Genomic DNA, 19,752 nt, shown 5'->3' with positions numbered 1-19,752 from the left:
ATGAGCAGGGAGATGTTTACCAGAGTCTGGAGAGCTGAAGGAGAAGCAACAACATGAAACAAGAAGAACCGGTTATGTTTTTATTAGGGCAGAGATGTTCATGAAGGAGAACGTGTGTGTGTGTGTGTGTTAGGATGTGTGTGTGTGAGTGTTAGATGTGCATGTGTTTTACATGTGTGTTTACTCGTTGCTGAGAGGTGTGGATTGGCAGGGCTGCTTACATTTACATTTACATTTAGTCATTTAGCAGACGCTCTTATCCAGAGCGACTTACAGTAAGTACAGGGACATTCCCCCCAAGGCAAGTAGGGTGAAGTGCCTTGCCCAAGGACACAACGTCATTTTGCACGGCCAGGAATCGAACCAGCAACCTTCTGATTGCTATCCCGATTCCCTAACCGCTCAGCCACCTGACTCCCTACTCCCTACTGCCACTGCTTCTTCTTCCCTCTGCAGACACACCAGACTAACCAGCCGGATTGGTATGACAGGTTAAGGTCTGCAATCTGCACGCTGTGGGAATGTCAGTCTTATGAGAAGAAGTTGGATTAAAGTCGTCCCTGGTTCCAGGCCTCCAGTATGTCTTGCGTGTGTTTTTGTGTGGACGGACGCCCCAGTGGAACCCTCTGTCCCTCCGTGGAAAATACAGCAGAAGACTCTACCTGAGGGAGGGGTTTCACCCACACTGACATCATCTGTGGACCGGACGGGGGATGAGAGGAGAGATGAGGAGGAGAGGAAAGGAGAGATGGGATGAGGAGAGCAAAGGAGGAGTGAGATGAGGGTAAGGATAGGAGAAGGAAAGGAAGGAGAGATGGGATGAGTAGGAGATGCAGGGTGAGGAGAAGAGAAGTGGTGAGGAGGTGAGGAGAGGTGGGGTGAGGAGAGAAAAGAGGAGTAGTGGTGGGGTGAGGAGAGAAGAGAGGAGGAGAGGTGGGGTGAGGAGAGAAGAGAGGAGGAGAGGTGGGGTGAGGAGAGGAGGAGAGGAGAGGTGGGGTGAGGAGAGGAGGAGAGGTGGGGTGAGGAGAGGAGGTAGGGTGAGGAGAGGAGAGGTCTACTTTAGTTGGTGCAGAGGTGATATTAAGTTTAGTTACAGGCTTTTGGGTCAGCAGTACATTTTCCCACTGGTGGCGAGGGCCAGGGGTTAGAGGTCAAGGGTCAGGGGCTCTCTGTACCTCGATGAAGAGGCAGGGAAGAGGAGGGAGTCTGCCCCTTGGGACTGTCTGGTTCTTTTCTCCATCAGAGAAGTCGAGGCTACTCTCCCGGTATGCAAATGAGACAGGGACAAATGTCCCTTCACATCTGGGACCCAGTCGCCCCCAAAGCACTCTAACACTCCTCCGCTCGCCCCTCTCTCTCCTCTCCCTCCCTTCCTCCTTCCTCCCGTTCTCTGATGTTCTTTAAATGAGCTTTCCCAATTCTACTTTTTTTTCACTCTCTCTTTCTCCCGCTCTCTCTCTGCGATTCAATTTTACAAGGCCATTAACCCGCGGTGTAATGTGGAGGTTAAATATATCGAGGCAGACGTTATGGGAAAATAATTAGTGCTAATGAATATTGCACTCGTTCAGGCTGATGAGGGATGGTTGTCGTGGTAATAGAGAGCGAGGGAGGGCCCCTCTGACAAATGAAATTAAAATATTTAAACACTGTTTTACGATATTACCGGGCCCTCACATCATTATTTTGCCGGTAACGCTGCCGCCGTGGCAGAGTGGCGAAGGGTTTAGGCTGACAGGTCGTGTGTGTGACATAATGCAGGTTAATGTGGCAGCAATAAGTCATGAAGAACATCCATCACTAGGACAGGGACGGAACTGGAACGCAAGGACGACACCTAGGAGTGTAGAGAGTGCACATGCTCACACAGGCAGTCACACACGCTCACACACACATGCTCACACACACACCCGCTCTCACACACACATTCACGTACAGTAGGACTTATACACATAGGTGAGCCCAACACAGGGAAGTCACACTCAGTAAACACTCACAATACACACACACACAGAACACACTCACATACTGTACACACTCACATACTGTACACATACACACACACTCACACATAAAAGTTATCCACTATTCATTTCCATCCTAAGTGAGATGTAAGTTATTTGGGTGTAAAATGGTGAAGGATGTTCCATTAGGTACGATGACACAGCCATCCCCTCTGTCTCTCTCCACGAGGACATCAAAGAGAGACTCATCCGGTCCTCATCATCCAGTCCTCATCGTCCGTCGACATCGTCCGTCTGGCTGGGAGTGTCCGGTCATCTGTATTTATGAGCACAAGCTTCCCTGAGCTCCTCACCACCCTGGTCTACAGTCATCACCTGACAGTGAAGCATGTGTGTCGTAAATACGCTGTTTTACGATCAGTTTTACGATTTTTTACGATCTTCCTCCCTCCCTCCTCAGCCAATCAACCTAATCAATATGAGAGGGTGAGGCCGGGCAGGCTTGAAGATAGATTCTGGGGCCGTGCTCGCGGGAGGCCAAAGGAGTCAAACACCTAATCACTGGATAAGATTGACAGAGAGAATCGCTATAAAGTTGAAAAACGTTGTGCTGGCTGCTTTTGTGCTTCCGCAACCTTACAAAAGGTCACATCAAAAAGAACATTATGTCTAAAGTATATATATATTTTTTTTTTACATTTGACAAACATTGAACTGCTTGAACTAATATATAATGTGGTTACCAAATATTTCCAACAGGATAGCCTATGGCCAAAGCAGAACAGACAGAATAGAGCTTATACCTGGTTATTTCTGGGGCCTGTTGGAGGTGATATCTTGGGTCCATAGGAGGTATATGTGGGGCCTGCTGGAAGTGATATTTAGATTCTATAAGATGTGATATCTGGGATCAATAAGAGGTTATATCTGGGGCCTATCGGAGGTGATATTTACATTCTGTTGGATGTGATACTTAGATTCTAAAGGAGGTGATATTTAGGGTCTGCAGGTGAACAGACAGCATCCGGCAGCTTTTATGAGATTCATATCTCAGGCCTGTCGCCCTCCACTTCATTTGACTTGTAAAACAGGCCAAATTACACGACTTGAAGAATGTTATCCACACATCAACATTCACATTCTCTCTCCCTCCCTCTCTGTCCTCAAACCGGCCCCAGATTGTAAGAGAAAGGGCATTAAAAGGGAATTACAGCGAAACAAGTTACACTTAATGTAACTGTCATATCAGTGGAGAAGAGGAATGTGTGGAAATGTGGTCACATCAATAATACATGTTTTAATGAAGTGACTAGGGATTCATAGAGCTGGAGCCAGGGAGAGAGAGAGAGAGAGAGAGAGAGAGAGAGAGAGAGATGAGAGAGAGAGAGAGAGAGAGAGAGAGAGAGAGAAGAGAGAGAGAGAGAGAGAGAGAGAGAGAGAGAGAGAGAGAGAGAGAGAGAGAGAGAGAGAGAGAGAGAGAGAGAGAGAGAGAGAGAGAGAGAGAGAGAGAGAGAGAGAGAGAGAGAGAGAGAGAAAGTAAGATAAATGAAGACTGACAGAAGTGAGTGGAGAAAGTAAGAGAAGGGTGAGAGACGGCAAGCAAGAAAGAGGAAAGGAGAGAGAAAGATGAAGAAAGAGAGAGAGAGGTTGGATTGAATCCATCCATGGATCCAGAGGCGTGTGATTGTGCAAATGAGGGACATTTCTTAGAAGGGGGATCGCCTGTAATCTAGAGTTATCCTGAGTGACCTCGGTTCAGCCTTGTCTGGATGGGCTTGATCGCAAGGCTCTGGTCAAGCGAAACCCCTATTCTGACCGTCAGCAAGGGCATCTATTGAAGTAATGGGATGCAACATAACGTGGGACTGGTGTTCAGCCTACTTGATAAGGTCTTTGGGGACCAGTGAACTCAACGATACAAATGTACACAATGAACGTGTGGCATAGGTTTGGAATAAAAGGTCTTTAACGTGTGTGTTTGTTTGTGTTCAGTCGGTTCATTCTTCTAAGAGAGGCACCTGTCATTGTAAAGGCCTGATGACACACACACACATTCACAGTTTCTCTCTCACACACACACACACACACACACACACACACACATATCCAGCCCAATCCGCCTCAGTATCACTTTTAACATTAGGACAAACCCAGTGTCATTAGGTAAGGTAATAAATTGTGGTTGAACATTGATAAACTAATGCAATTATCCAAAGGGTCACGCAGTCAGCTAATTTAGAGATACCAGCCTTGGGGTCTGGGGTGCAGGGGGGGGGGGGGGGGGGGGGGGGGGGGGGGTAAACAGCTCCCAAGGGACAGAGAGCAGCCTCTTTATTACATTGCAGGGGTCAGTGGGATAGCACTGTATTACCATTGATCTTTTAACCCCCTCCTCCCCATCCCCTGGTGCAACCGTACCTGCCCCATCTGGTTTTTTTTTTTTTTTTTTTTGGGGGGGGGCATCTTATCTGGCATGAAGGGTTAACTCCGCCTGAACAGCCCCCTTAATTGAGCGGGACGCCTGGCAGCAGCACAGCAGAGAGAGAGGAAACAAGGGTCTGGAGGCCCATAACGAGCCAGCCGTGACTTATTCACGTAATAAACTAGCGCCGGCTAAATGAGCCATTCAGAGCGAGACAGAGAACGGCCATTACAGCCCACCGTAGGTACATATTTGTATATCTGCAATTGCAGCATCATTTACATGGAGCCCCTGGAGGGCTGGATGTCCGAATGGCCCTCGGTGTTTTTGTGTCCAGCTTCCTACACCGAGGCACTGGGTTAGAGTCCAGGTGTGATCCCGTCTTCTCCAGGTCTTCTTATTAAGTCTATATCAGTCCCATGTTATTCTCACACAGTCTCACTGTCTGAGAACAATAACTGACCTCTGATGCCGGACCCAATCATCCCCAGGCAGGGTTCAAAGGTCAAGCTTTAATGTGACCTCTGACACATAATTAAATTGCCATCTTTAACCCCGGTTACAACTTGTCACATTGCATCGGATTACATGCCGCAAATCACTCGGCCAATCAATGATCCCGATCTGCACAGGGGAGAAGGATAAGGAACCAATCACAGTGAGACTTGTTTTGCAGGGTTTAACCAAGCAAGACAGAGTGGAGAGGAGATTACGCTTAATGAAGTTGAAATGTCCAGAGCTCAAATCAGGTTAGTGAGCTAACACTGATTACACTGACACCGGGCCACGGCTGGACTCACCTCCAGGATGAAAGGTTTGATATTAAGCAAACATGTCGAAGTTTAGCCGAATATCTGTAATACTCAACATAGTCCAAAAATATATACCTGTCACATGAAGAGATGTGTGAAAGGCTTTATCTTCAGTGTGACAGAGGGGGAGGAAACTGGCTAGCCTGAAGACATCGCTATTGCATCACAGCGTCCTCCAGTGTCAGGTTGTAGAAACTCCACTTCCTCCAAGTCCAAGGTTCCTCCATAGTTACATGGACACAAAAATTAACATACAACATAAATTCATCAAATACAGTACAGATGAATTCAGGGATTATAAAGATGTCTTATCCTTTAGACAGTTTTAAGACTATATAAAGTGGCTGAAGTGAGAGAAGCATGGAATCTTTGCCGCTGCCATGGGGACAAAGAGAGATTTATTGGGGTGTGGCGCCGCAAATTGTCACCTTCTGATTTATTGATGTAATTTGCTCGCCGGGTTACCTGGGATTTGTAGTTCAGTGGAGGCCAGTAGGGCCACGTTAGAGGGCCCTGTAAAGTTCAAAGCCACAGCATTTCTGTCGAAATTCACAATGAGAAGAATGAAAGAGATTGATGGGAAGAGTTTTGGAACACACACAAAATGAACGTTTTGCCTTTAGGCAGTAACAATCACAAGGGTTCCTCACCATACAACTTCAGCTGAAAAATGTTGGGACATGACAAGCACAACTAATTCTCTCAGGCTCTAATTCCTTTAAGTTACAGGAAAAACACCTCCATGCGCCCCCCCCCTCCTCCCCACCAACAACCTCAAATGATCCCAGCAGTGCTGATTATGATTTAGGGCCACTGGTTTCCCCCTCACGCTGTGCCTGGCTCTGGGGCCAGGGGCTCCTCTGTTGGGTTGTTTAAGAGTGGCATTGGGGAATAAACACTAAATTAATCATGCTTTGGCTCAACTTGCCGGGGACTGAAAATTTGCTTATGGAGGCACCGCATGATCGCATGAAATATTAATACTGGTGGGGGGAGGGGGTCTGAGTAGGGTGCAGTTCCATATAGCCCGCCCCCCCTCCCCCCAACACCCTAAACCACACCCCCACACCCCAAGGAACCAGATCTAGGGTGAGATTGCCTCCATGAAATCCCAACCCATGCCACAGTGTAACATATCGTGCCCCAACCAAAACAACAGCTTTCCCCACAAAATAACAAGATCCAATCAAATCATTGGCATGCAGCACTGTTCTCGTGTGGAAATCTAGGCTAGCTGTTCTAATGAATGGTAATGAACGGGTGTGCTGGAAACTGTGTGATGTTATGTCAAGGCCCAGTTGTTGTGTATCAGTTTGACCGATTTTCTGAATCTCCAAAGAGTTCAGATGAAATAGTCACACAGTTATCATCCTATATACAACATTCTGGGAGGAAATATAATTTATTCACAAAGACACACAAACACACTTCCCAACTTCATTAGAATTTCCACCACCCCAATTTTGTTTGTCATTACCCATTTGCATAATCTATACACATTTCAGTCGGCCTCTCCATTCATCTTGTCGACGTAAATGAGAGTGAGGGCGTCTGTAACAGATGACAGCGAAAATGTAAACTTGTTAGCCCATCTTCCACGATCTCACACTGTCCTGAGCCTCTTTACTCCCCTCCGAGGCACAGCAGAGATGTCTGGGTATTAGTCTCATCACAACATGCCCTTTGACCTCCATCCAAGCCAGGCCAAGCCAGACTCTTTGGTACCGGGCTGATTCTGGAGAGACCCCAAACAGACCCTTCTGAATCGGAAGGGTCTGTTTGTGGTTGAGTGTATGGTTGAGTTCAGCATGCTGGTGTAGTTTAGAGTCTAGACATACCTACTCCTTTCCCTATAAGAGTCCCTCTGTGCTGGAGGGGGGGAGAAGGGAGAGGGGGGAGAGGGGCAGGTGTGGGGGTCCCATGCTGAGATGAGGAAGCCTGGCTGGAGGTGGAGAGGTGGGAAGCAGAAGAGTCATTACGGGATTCAAATGGCCTGGGTGCTAAAACAGCAAATAGGTGCCTCACCGTGCCTGAGCAAATCGAATCTCTCACAATTACATGCACAGACATGACACTCGCTGGGGGAGGCCCCGCGACACGGTCAGATCGGCAGCTGCTCTGATTGGGTTATTTGTCCTCTCTTATGCAAATGTGTGGCGACAAGGCATGCTGCGAGGGGAGGGAGACACGCAGCACAGCACCATCACTCCCAACTTTCTGCTCCGCTGCGCCTCTCCTGTTTACTCACCGCTGCCTACGTGAGTGAAGAGTTCAGGACGTGACCACGTCAGGAAGTCACTTGACGTCAAGATCAACCATTTATTTTTATTTTTTTGAAGGTCTGAGAAAGATACTCTTTGTGGAAGTCACGAGAGTTATGCAGTAATGTTACATGTTGTTGTGACTATCTAATGGTTGATAACCTGACCCAAGTCTGAGGAAAAAACCCTCAGATGAATGTTTCTATTCATTGGCTTTTATTATACAATTGTTATCTTAAAAAACGAATCCACCATAAACAGGTAAGTATATCTTTCACTTAACAAATTTAATAAGGTAACAAATCTTCATTATGTTTTAAGTTGAACATAAAATCACGGTTTACATTGAACTATGACAATCAAACATGGCGAGTCTGGTCCGGCTCCTCCGGTCCGGCTCCTCCGGTCCGGCTCCTCCGGTCCGGCTCCTCCGGTCCGGCTCCTCCGGTCCGGCTCCTCCGGTCCGGCTCCTCCAGGGGTCTGGCAGTCCAGGGTGGAGCCTAAGGGAGAAGTTCATCATCTCAGCCTTGTGATGTCTGTTACTTGAACCTACTGACAAAAAGAACACATTACAAACAATACAAGATTTGAAAATCCCTAGATTGTTCACCCTCAGTGAAAGCAAATATTTGTGACATTCTCCATTTTTGATTATCTTCCATTCGAAAGCATTATTCATTCACTCTTGCTAATCCTGAATGAAAACTGCTTCTACCACACTGGTGGACACTTACCTTGTTATGATACACAACATCTGGACTTACCCAGCTTTGAGTTACGGAATATTGCATGGAACATTGCTCTTTTTGTGAAGAATGGGGGTATTTTTTTTGAAATGGTCTTTTTTTCAGCTTTTTTTATGATCTCATTTTTTCACCTTTTTTTGTGTTATTGCCGCAATATTTCTTTTTTTTCTCTTTTTTTTTTTTGCAGCTGATCTTTTTTTTCCTCAGACCATTTCAATTCTTTATTTTTTTTTTCATGTCAAATAAAGCCAAGAATTGAGAAGCAAAGCAGTCATACAAATTATTAAAATTCATAATAATTCACAAAGTATTTACACCAAAAGCAACTACTCAGAAGGCTATTTCTAATCAGCAAATCTTACGGCCTTTTATCACACACGTTTGATAGCCTTTTATAAAACATAATTAAGCATTAAACATTTTTGTATTTATATCAAAATTTGATCAGTCAACATCTTTCAAAAGAACTCAGTAAGGCTCTGATGATCAAATACTGTATAAGCAAAAATTTACTGGTAAGTCTGATGGTTACTGAACTTTTCTAACATTTAAAAGCATGAAAGAAATTACATCTGTTAAGTCCACATACAACAAAGATGCTAACAAGTGGTACTTTTATCTGTTTGGGTCTCTGCAAAAACAGCCAAATGTATTAACTATTAAGGTTTAGCCATAGTGAAATGCACCTAAAAATTTAAAAAAAGATCAACTGAAAACAAAGTTGCATTTGCAGGGTCAGCGTCTCCATGCTGGTGCCAACCATGGAGCACATCGATTGGTCGGTTTTCATCTGCGCCAGGGGCGGGGCTCGTTGTCATCGTCCTCCTCCTCGTCGTCATCCTGGAGCAACGCATCATCAATCAGCGACGATTCCTGGAACTGGTACAGGGATAGGGGTCAGGGCACCCGGGAACTAGTTCAACTACAGAGACGTGGTTGTCTTGGTGGGAGTGTGTGTGTCTGTAAGTTTGTGTGCATCTGTGTACAATTCTGTGTGTGTACGTATGGCTTTGCGAATGTGTGTACATCCTTGAGAGTGTGCATGTGTGTGAGAGTGTGCACGTGTGTGAGTGTGCACGTGTGTGAGAGTGCACGTGTGTGAGTGTACATGTGTGTGAGAGTGCACGTGTGTGAGTGCACCGACCTCGTCCTCCTCCAGGTCCACCTCGTCCGTGTCGGCGGTGCTGAGGCAGAGAGCAGGCTTGTGCCAGGCCAGACGCAGCTCACTGCTGTTCAGCCTCACCCCGTGGACCGCAGCCTGGAGGGGGGGAGGAGAGAGCAGTCATCGCTCTGCCCTAGTGGGGGTGTGTGTGTGTGTGTGTACATGTGTCCGTCCTACCAGCTCTGCTTCAGCCCTGGTTCTGTAGGTGATGATGGCGGTCAGGGTAAGGTCGTCTACCTGGCAGTCTTCAATATCACCAAATTGCTTCAGAGGGGAGACAGTACCAGACAAGTCTGAACTTAATCTGAATAAAGCAGCTTTATGAAACCAGATATGACTAACTAAAACAGTAACCGATGAAACTGCATCGTAAAAATCAAGCTCATAGTATGAAATCAGAGTATACAAACGTAGGTAGGGTGGAATTATACAGTACAGTAGTAGAGTGTAGAGGGCAATAGAAAGTATAATAGAGTCCAGTCCAGTAGAAAGTATAATAGAGTCCAGTAGAGTGCAGTGACTCACAGCAAAGTGTGGCAGCAGGTCTCCCCTGTCTGCGTCGGAGAAGCTGGAGATCTCCAGCGCACGGGGCCGGTGGTCCACTACGGCGTGGTGGGGAGCACCGCGGCCACGCCCTCGCATTCCCCGCCCCCTGGACCGCATGACCCCACGACCCCGGGGATGAGACCCTCGGCCTCGCCCCCGACCCGTCGCGAGGAGACCCCTCTTAGCCGCCTGGAGAGAGAGAGGAGAGACATCAAGGGAGAAGAGAGAGAGAGAGGATGAGAGAGATAGACAATGGACAGAGGGAAAGCAGGGACATGATTGACGCATGAAATTCACTGAACCCCAGCGGCTCAAAACTGTCTACATGATCACAACTCTCAGGAGGTAGGAAGACTACTGAAGTCTGACAACAATAACAACAGCTCCACCATGTGGCAGGCCATGGTCTAACACCACAAGCGTGCACAGACGTGACTAGGACTCAAACCTCAACTAATCCAACGCCTGCTTAGCCATGCTGGGCTGATGCTAACCTCCAGACCAGAGTAAAGGAGCGTGCTGGGCTGATGCTAACCTCCAGACCAGAGTAAAGGAGCGTGCTGGGCTGATGCTAACCTCCAGACCAGAGTAAAGGAGCGTGCTGGGCTGATGCTAACCTCCAGACCAGAGTAAAGGAGCTCACCTCGATCTGCAGCTGGGTGTATTTGATCTTGAGCTGGGCCGTGTCCTCTCCCGCCTGGCTCTTCTGGTACAAGTCCAGCTCCGTGTCCAGCAGCTCCTTCTGAGCCTGCGCACAACAACAGCACCTCTCAAACTCTGTGTGTGTGTGTGTGTGTATGCAAATGTATATAGGTGCGTATGTGTAAGTGTGTGTGTGTGTGTGCAGCGTGCGTGCCTGGGCCTTGCTCTTGGCCACCCTGACGGGACTGGGGGTGACGTTGGTCCTTATGTCCTGCTGCAGCTTGGTGATGGTGTTGGTGAGGGAGCCCAGCGTCTGCATGATCTGGCTCTTATCCTCGGGCTTCATCCCCCTGTTCTTCTCCAGTTTACTGATCAGCAGCTGGGGACAGCATCCACACGCAGAGGAGGAGGAGGTGAAATACATGTCGTACAAGCAGGGGCTTAAGTTGACATTTTTTGAAACATGAAACACACACATTTGCTTGTTGTTTAAACTAAGACATGGAGCAACTGACCTTCTGAGTCTCTATGTGCTTCTCCAGGATTTCCTGTTTCTTCTTCCTCACATCCTGTTGGAGCCGCAGAGCTTCCTGGGAAACGAAGCATTGGAAGACGTCAGTTCCACCTGCCAAGCTCTCGGTGCCAGGAGTCAGTGTTGGGGTGGATTTTTCTGACGTCCTTATACGTCTTTCCATACATCTCCTTCCCTCTCCTCTCCACCCACCCACCCTCCATCCATCCATCCTTTCTTCTCCTCTCCCTACCATCCTCCTCTCTCCCTCTTCCCCCCCCCCCAGCCGCCTCCTCCTCCCCCCCCCCCGTCTTGCCACCCCTCCCCTCCTCACCTGCTTCTTCTTCAGGGCTTCCTCCGTGGCGGCGACCCCAGCCACCAGGGCCGTCTTGTGGGCGGCCTTCAGAGCCGTCAGGTTGTACACCGTCTTGGTGAGTCCCGTGGAGGTGGTGAACACCTGGAAGAGGATCAGAGGTCCACAGTATGTCGGTGTTCAGGGTTCAGAAACGGCCTGTATTTACTGGACACATTTACATTTAGCAGACTGTAAGTCGCTCTTATCCAGAGCGACTTACAGTAAGTACAGGGACATTCCCCCAAGGCAAGTAGGGTGAAGTGCCTCGCCCAAGGACACAACGTCATTTGACACGGCCGGGAATCGAACCAGCGACCTTCTGATTACTAGCCCGATTCTCTAACCGCTCAGCCACCTGACTCCCTGGTTACTTGACACATGGTCAAGTAACCACATCTCTGTGCTACCAGGCATGAGAACTAAGCACCAGACCTGTTCCAGCACCACAGTGACCCCGTGCAGAATACCCCCTAAACTGAAGCACTTACTTTTGCAGCAGTTACTCCCGGTTTGGAAGCAAATCCTAGTCTCTCCTTCACTGACTTAGCTGCATTCTGCCAAGACAAGAGCAAAAGATACAACTGGTTGTTACGAAAACATCGAAAGACATACAGATGGTCTGACTCCCACACATATGCTGCCATGCAAACACACTGTGTACACACACACACACACACCACCCACCAGAGGGGCAGTGCTGAGGTCGGGCGTGGGGTCAGAGTTCCCAGCAGGCAGCGGACCGAGGCGGTCTTTGACAGACTGTTTGAGGGAGGTGGCGGACAGCTGCTGTTCCTGACGGAGGAAAGCAGACACAGCTGCCTCAGTACAGACAGACTACAGACAGCTGCCTCACTACAGACACTACTGTGCTACATGCCTCACTATGGTGTTTAGCACTCATTCAATACCATCTACTCTCTCTTTCTTGCACCCTGGGCTCCCATTGGTTTCAGTGTTGGTTATCATGTTTATCAAGTTATCATGAAGCAAATTAACAAACCGTGTTAAACCCTCCCAACAGAATCCTGCCTGTCTGGTCTGACCCTGGTGGTTCTTACCATCAGGTGGCTCTGGGGGTGGCCCTGCCCCGGGCCCTGGTTATGGTTGAGCCCAGGCCCATGACCCTGCCCTGGGCCCTGGGTCTGTCCAGGACCGTGGCCCTGGTTGTGGTTCATCCCCGGCCCAGGACCCTGGCCGTCCTCACGGTACCAGTGCACCTTGATGAAGCGGTTATTAAGGACCGCCTCCGTGCTGGTTATGGCCCGCCTGGCTTCCTCATTGGTGGAGAACTGGATCAGCGCCGCCTCAGGGTCGTTCTGATAGGCCACCTGCAGAGACGCAGACGTGGAGCAGTGAGAGGATTGGACAAACCAAGACACTGAAACAGGACTTTAGTAACAAGTCTGTGTGTGTATGTATGTTGCCTGTACACACACACACACACACACACACACACTATTCTATGCATTTATTCAATATATGGTGACAAAATATGCGACACTTGTGACAAATATTTGATAGGTCTAAGGAACACGGAATTAAAACCTACAGTGTCGCAGTGTGAAGGGGGCAGGGCCTGGCGGGCCAGCTTCCCTACCTGCAGGTTGACGATGGTGCCAAACTTGCTGAAGTGCTCGTTGAGCTTGCTGATGTTGTTGACCACCGAGGGGATCTGGCGGACCAGCAGCTTGGCGTTGGCGGAGGTGAACGGCCTCCGCTGGTAGCCCTGGTGGTTAGGCTTGTTGTAGCTCGGCCTAGTGCTGGCACAAAGAGAGCGGATGAGAGATGGTTCTTCAAATAGGAAGTATAAAACAATCAAATACTAATTCATGTTAAGACCTACAGAGGGGCAGATCTGCAGTCAAAAGCTCTTACCACTGAGCTATACCCATTTGGATTTTGAAGGAGGAATCAGACTTCCTTAATCTATCAACCCACCCTCCATGTAAACACACACAGACAGGGTCAAAAGGCTGGGCGTGTGGGCTGGTTTGGCATTGAGATGCTTACTTGTCAAACCAGGGCTTCTTAGAGAGGATGCCTCCATCCTGAGACATCATGGGTCTCTTCCTCGGGTCTGCCTCCAGAACAATCCGCATGTTGTTGCTGTTTGACATTTTATCTGGAAAAAGAGAGAAGAGAGGCAGAGAAAGAGACAGAGCAAGAGAGAGACAGGAGGAGAGAGGCAGACTCACATTAAGGATCTCGTCAGAACAGCCGTGTCATCAGTGCCTCGACCCCAGACCTCCACAGCCCCCAGCATGGTGCAGCGGACGGACGGGGGGCGGCTAGGGCGTGGTCTCACCTCTGGGGGGCAGGTCCACCTCCCCCATGGTCAGGCCTATGAGGTTGGACCGCTGGGCGATGGGCCGGTGGCGCTGGTACATGGGCCTGGAGGAGTTGGTGATGCTGGGGGCCTCAGGGTTGTACACGTCAGACTCAAACGAATCTGGGACGGGAGACGGAGAGGCAGTGTGTGAGAGGGGGTCAGATGGCTGAGCGGTTATGGAATAACCGCTATTAATCAGACGGTTGCCGGTTCGATTCCTGGCCGTGAAAAATGACGTTGTGTCCTTGGGCAAGGCACTTCACCCTACTTGCCTCGGGGGGAATGTCCCTCAACTTACTGTAAGTGGCTCTGGATAAGAGCGTCTGCTAAATGACTAAATGTAAATGTGTGAGACGCGGGGCTGCGTGTGTGAGAGAGTTTCGGCTGTGCAGCCGTCTTACCGGATGTGAAGAGAGGAGGCGGGGCCTGGGGGATGGAGGGGCGTATTCCCGAGGTGACGATGGTGGGGACGGAGCTGGTGATGGAGCTAGGGGGGGCGTCCATCCCTGACGCCTGCAGGGGGAGGAGGGGAGGCGGGGGGCCTGGGGGAGGGAAGACGGGAGGCGAGACTCACTACGACAGCATTTTTCATCATCTTAATTTCTCGAACAAAATTTTTTCCTGTGGTCACGTTTCAACAGGTATCAGATTATCTTGGCTCTGGATGTCCCTGTTATAACTGAACCAGCAGTGCTTACCTGCAACAGGAGGTAGACTGGGGGGCAGGATACCAGGGGGGGGCACCGGAGGTCTCAGGTTGACCGGTGGGGGGGCCATGAGGGGGGGAGGGGGTGGGAGCCCAGGAGGGGGCTGGGGCTCGCTGCCAGGGGGGCCCGGGAAGGGAAGCATGTTGGGAAGGTTGACATCCTCTACAACAACTGGGTCACTGCCGTGGTCAAAGGGACACATGTCACCCCGCATGCAGAAGCCTTTCTCTGGAGGGAGGGAGGGGTGGGGGAAGAGGGGAGGAGAGGGATATGGGGAAGAGAAAGGGAATAAAGAAAGAAAGACAGATGGAGGGAGGGGAAGAAAATAGAAATAGATAAAACATTCAGTGACATGCAAACCGACTGGTGGATTTTAAAATAAAAAAAAGTACCTAATCTATCAAATACAAATGGATCAAATACCGTCGTAGTCACGGCAACGCTTTCTCTGGATCGGGCCCCTGGCGAAGGGGGCGCGGTCTAACGGGTGATCCGGGTGGAAGTCGGACCAGCTTTCCGTGGTGGCGCTGTTGCCGTGGTGATGCGTGGGCGCGATCACGGTGATGGTGCTGCTCAGCGTCGGCACGGGGAAGTGCGTTGTGGTCGGCGTAGAAACCAGGGGGGCAGGCGTGTAGCCCTCTGTGCCGCCGCCGCCGCCGGGTTCGACCCGCTCCGTCCTGTCCTGGTCGTACTTTGCCTTGCCGCCATCACGGTCTGCAGGGACAACACCAAAATGCTGATGCGTTGGAAAAACATTTGTTTTCCCCCCCCCCCCCCCCCATGACATCCTCGAACCTGTTGGCGATGACGGTGGAACTGTAGCACTTCACAACCCGTGTGTGGTTCTCACCTCTGCTCCTGGACTTGCTCCTGCTGTGAGTCCTGCTCCGCTCCCGGTCGCGCTCCCTCTCCCGGTCACGGGGGCGGTCCTTGCTCCAGCTCGGACTGCGGCTGTAGCTGCGACTCCGGCCCCGTCTCCGGTTGTACCGGTCCCGGTAAGAGTCCCGCCGTGGGGGGTTGCGGTCATAATCCCTCTTCCTGGAGCGGTCGTCCCTCTTGCGGTCGTCGACTCTCCTGAGAAGCCGTTGGCATGACGATGAATGATGAAATGTGGTTGAGTATATACACACACACACACACAGGAGCACACACAGCTTAGAAACAGAGGGGTGGGGGGTGCACTCTCTCACTGTCACACACACCTGCTATCCCGGCTGTAGCGAGAGCTGGATGGAGGGGGACTGTGGTTCACTCTCCTGGAGAACTTCTTCTCCCGGTCTTCTTCACGGTTGGGCTGGACAAACACACACCATCACAGAGTCAGCATTAACAGAAACATGGACATGGCATACAAATGATCAAAATACATACATTCTTTTCAAAGCAAACACTGAGGTTTTAGTCAGCTTGAAAGATCATCACCTCATCTTTTCTCGGTTCCTCCTTGTCTGGTTTGTGGTGCCCTTCTGCCCTAACCCCAGAGGATAGCTGCTCAAGATGAGGTTGGTAGCTTTTGCTAATCAAAGCTTCAAAAAGTTTGTCGACAAATATCTGTGTCTCTGTAGGAACATAATAATTCATTTTAGTTGAGGGAGAAATGGCACAAATTGAATGACCATTAATCTCAGAACAAGGTTGGTTGTGATCAACAAAATCACAAGTTGAATATTTTCATCACAGCTGACTTAAGTTATACAACCTTTCTGAAGAAACACGTCCAACTGGTCAATGCATAAGGCTTTCAGCTCCTTCTCACTTTTGTCTTTTTTAACCAGCGCAACGACATATTTAGCGAGGGCAGAGGGATCTGCATCACAGCTGTAGGAAAACCAAAAAAATCAATGTGTTGCGTTAAGTACTAGAGATATAAGATAGCAGATACAAAACGCGTTTAATGCTGCCAAGTGTAGCTTGCAAAGTGCCTTGGCTCAAGAGGATTACAAGCCTCCTTTCCTTTGGTGCCAACTTTCTAATAGGAAAGAGAGCACCATGTGATATCTCTACTACATTTCTATGATCGTCAGACAGACAGACACGTTGGACTGACTAGCCACCATGCATGCCTGCAAACTGTTATGCTGGCTAGCTAGCCATAAATACTTACATGGGCTCGAGCGTTTTGGAAAGCCACGTTTTAAAGGCATCGAGGTTTTCAATGATCATCTTAGCAGGTAGCTAGCCTAGCTACCTCAACTTTTCTTCCACACGGTTGCCAGGGTCGGCTAATTAATCCCAACAGGAAAGATAAGCACTGAAACAATCCCCCTGGAACTTGCTCCAAAGAGTCAGCCAACTATTGGACCAGCTATGTAGCTAGCTATGTTAGCTAAGCTAACGTTAGCAGCAGCTATAAGTTACGTTCAATGGAACCCACGCGAAGCAGGCCGTCCTCCTTTGCTCTAGCCTCACTCTAACCTGCTTACAAACCTCTTGCAAACAAGAGTTAGTAAAATATTGAAAGGGAATATTTGCTCACAATCAGACTAAAACATAAGATTGACCATATAGAGACAAATAGCTCAGAGTTCAATAACAGCTATTTCAAGAGGCTAGCTAAACGTACCCTCCCTCACTAGATGGCGATTATTTACTTCCGCTGTGTGGAAAGCATCGAAATCATTTCCGCTTTTAGGCCGTTTCTTTTCAAAATAAAACCAATACCAAAGAGTATAGAAGTCTGCCAATACTCTAGAAAAGATTTGATTCGAAAGATAGAATACAAACAAATTATTCGATCATTATCATGGATAATTTGGAAATATTCGTAGTTTCGTATAGTGACTTCTCTATAAATGTAAAAACAGACACGACAAATCCGTAGAGGGACTTGAAACATTTATCTGAAACAAGTATTTAATGTGTTTAATTCATCCTGTCATTAATGTAACATTCTTATTCCAGGGCGTGTTTATACAAAGTTATTTAAAATGATAGTCGTTTCAAATTTTACTGTTATTAACAAAATATTGTTACACAAAAGGCACCAGATGTTACACTCATATGAATGTAATATGTATTAACTGTATGCACTGCTGCTTTCTAGCCTCCATGTGACTGTGTACATTCAATTTTTTGGAAAACTTTTTTAAAAACTTTTTTTTCCTTCTTTTAGCGCCCTTTTCAAGGACAGGGCAAAAGACATGAGTGACAGTTTGGTCGACTTATCTATGGTTTCACAGTTAGTGCGTGGTTCTGAAAATACGTGTCCGGTGTGGGCGAATTTGATTGGTTGGATCAGCAAACCGGCATCGAATGCCGTAGACGCGGGACTGTTCAATTTGACAAGCGTACTACCAGAGCTATATTATCGGATTCTGGTTGCATTGCTGGCGGCTTACTTTTACAAAGCACCAGCTAGCCTGTGTAGCAAATGTATCTTTCTAAACAATAGTTTTATTTTATACGTAGACTGATGTCGGTCTACTTCGAAAGTAATTGCTTTTTCTAAATTACAGTCGACTAGCCTTCGGAAAATCCACAAATTGGATTAAGAAAATCCGCCTGTGATAGTTAGCCTAGCTGCTACAAATTTGCCTAGCCGCCAGTTACAGTAGACTAGCTAGATTGTGCAAGCTAACTTCGTTAACTTAGTCATGGAGAATAGTTATCAACAGCGTTTTGATTCATCTGGTCGAGATGGAAAACTGCGGAAAAAAGGTTTCACTGGAGCACTTGGGGCGTCATCCCAAGGCACTTCAAGTTTCGAGGAGGGGGAACGAAAACCAAAGTTTGTAAGTAGCAGGCTAACATCACATTATGTAGCAGGTACATGAACAATTGTTACCCCCCCACCTGTAGACTGACTAAGTTCAATACAAACATCGGATCAAACTTTGGATAAAAGCGTCTGCTAAATGAATACATGTAAATGGATCAGACGACAGTTGCTAAACTGATTGTCAACAGTTTTTCTGCATGCCAACTTTACAGTAAATTAAAAAGAAACACTTCGTGTTAGCAGTTGACTTTCCGAGGTGTAACATTGGAGTTTCCAGGATATCCATGATGAGATAGGAGCAAACGGCCACTTCCCTGAGACTGGGGATGGGTTGCATGTGTCAAATGACTATTTCCTAGCTAACGTCATTCGTTACATTGGAGTAATGGTATGCGTTTAGGCCATGTGCACAAGAATGTGTTCTAGAGCACAAATGACAGAGACAACATGTACAATGATACGCCAATCACCTGTACGGTAAAGTGTACTTCTGTTAGATATGTTATTTGACCGTCATTAAACCTGTATGGAAGACAAAAAGCTTCATATTGGTCGAGACTGCAGTTTCAGTAGTCGACTTGGTTTTACCAGGGCCAAATCAAATGGGTAAAATTAGCCTAGGATTAAGTGTAGGCTAATCGTATGCGCCCTGTTGTGTCTCTAAACCACGTGAACAAATAGTGCTTAAGTCGACCGTAGGCCTTTAAAGACATACAGTATCAAAGATAAATCGTAAAGATCCTGTAAAGTGGAATTGAAAATGAGTTTTAAGTTCATCACACCACAGAAGAATGTGTTGTTAACTACCATCCAAATTCGCCTGAAGGCGCTCAATCTCCGCCCCCTCGAATTTATTGAATTTAGCAACAACAGCAATACTCGCTAAATCAATTGCAGATATCAGAACAGACCTACCTGCAGTCTCTTGAGTGTTTTATGTATTAATTACTTTGTCTTTGCATCGTACAAGCTGAGTAACATAATGCAACCGTCTGTGATCTAACACACTTGTATTTAGTCCATGTGGTTTTCAATGCACCATTTGAAAACAGGCTGCCCAGTACCGCACATGCACAATCATGCCTTCACTGAGTGTTTATCCTAAATAACTGTATATACACCAAAACCAAGCTGACTTCAGTCTGGCCAACTTTTTATTCTTTTCATTTTTGTTTCTCATTATAGAAACTGTCTCTTCCCCTTTTGGCAAATCACAACCTGAAAAGTTAATTACTTCTGATGAGACTGACACAGAACTAATGGAGAAACACTCACCGACTAGGAAGACTATTCAAATTCAAATGAAGTGCGGCTGACCTCTAGTGTGAGGTGACTGCACAAATATGAAATAAAACGTTTTGGATCCTCATCAGCAGACAGGTTATGTCACCAGTCTAACCTAATGACAGGCTTTGGCGTTACCAATTTCTTCAGATGACAGGTTTGCCAGTGTAATAGTCCTCTCAATCTTGCATGGGAAGCCTAGTCCGCTTTTAGCGTCAGTTTAGGATGACTGTTCAGTTGATGCCGGAGTTTCCTGTCTGGAGGTGGGAGGGAGGTCAACATGTTGTAAGGAC

General features: G+C 47.9%; 2 protein-coding genes across 2 annotated transcripts in view; one reads left to right on the top strand and one right to left on the bottom strand.

The window, feature by feature from the left end:
- Positions 1-7,715: 7,715 nt before the first annotated feature.
- rbm26 (RNA binding motif protein 26) lies at positions 7,716-17,067 on the bottom strand. Its single transcript, XM_062446625.1, has 22 exons — positions 16,562-17,067; positions 16,157-16,275; positions 15,880-16,016; positions 15,660-15,751; positions 15,308-15,531; positions 14,881-15,171; positions 14,449-14,685; positions 14,152-14,292; positions 13,727-13,870; positions 13,432-13,543; positions 13,019-13,181; positions 12,480-12,749; positions 12,106-12,213; positions 11,910-11,975; positions 11,401-11,523; positions 11,071-11,145; positions 10,770-10,934; positions 10,557-10,661; positions 9,893-10,102; positions 9,545-9,631; positions 9,350-9,463; positions 7,716-9,084 (listed from the first exon to the last, which is right to left on the bottom strand). The coding sequence occupies exons 1-22, from the start codon at positions 16,618-16,620 to the stop codon at positions 8,992-8,994; spliced, it is 3,135 nt and encodes a 1,044-aa protein (XP_062302609.1). The 5' UTR covers positions 16,621-17,067; the 3' UTR covers positions 7,716-8,991.
- Positions 17,068-17,701: 634 nt separating this feature from the next.
- LOC134007848 (protein diaphanous homolog 3-like) overlaps positions 17,702-19,752 on the top strand; it is a 93,268-nt gene continuing 91,217 nt past the window's right edge. Inside the window, 1 exon segment of the mRNA XM_062447564.1 lies at positions 17,702-18,188. Coding sequence (XP_062303548.1) covers positions 18,051-18,188 — 138 coding nt within the window. The 5' untranslated portion in view covers positions 17,702-18,050.

The sequence above is a fragment of the Osmerus eperlanus genome, chromosome 21, assembly GCF_963692335.1.
Source record: "Osmerus eperlanus chromosome 21, fOsmEpe2.1, whole genome shotgun sequence".
NCBI classification, from domain to species: domain Eukaryota; kingdom Metazoa; phylum Chordata; class Actinopteri; order Osmeriformes; family Osmeridae; genus Osmerus; species Osmerus eperlanus.
The sequence above is the reverse complement of the archived record's forward strand: the minus strand, read 5'-3'. Positions and strand labels throughout refer to the sequence as shown.

Excerpts from the sequence above, each read along its gene's own strand:
- rbm26 (XM_062446625.1), bottom strand. The coding sequence starts at position 16,620 with ATGATCATTGAAAACCTCGATGCCTTTAAAACGTGGCTTTCCAAAACG. Across the intron at positions 11,976-12,105 it reads ACCTCAGCACTGCCCCTCTG|AATGCAGCTAAGTCAGTGAA; the intron begins GTGGGTGGTGTG and ends TTGTCTTGGCAG. Across the intron at positions 11,146-11,400 it reads AAGCCCTGAAGAAGAAGCAG|GAAGCTCTGCGGCTCCAACA; the intron begins GTGAGGAGGGGA and ends TTCGTTTCCCAG.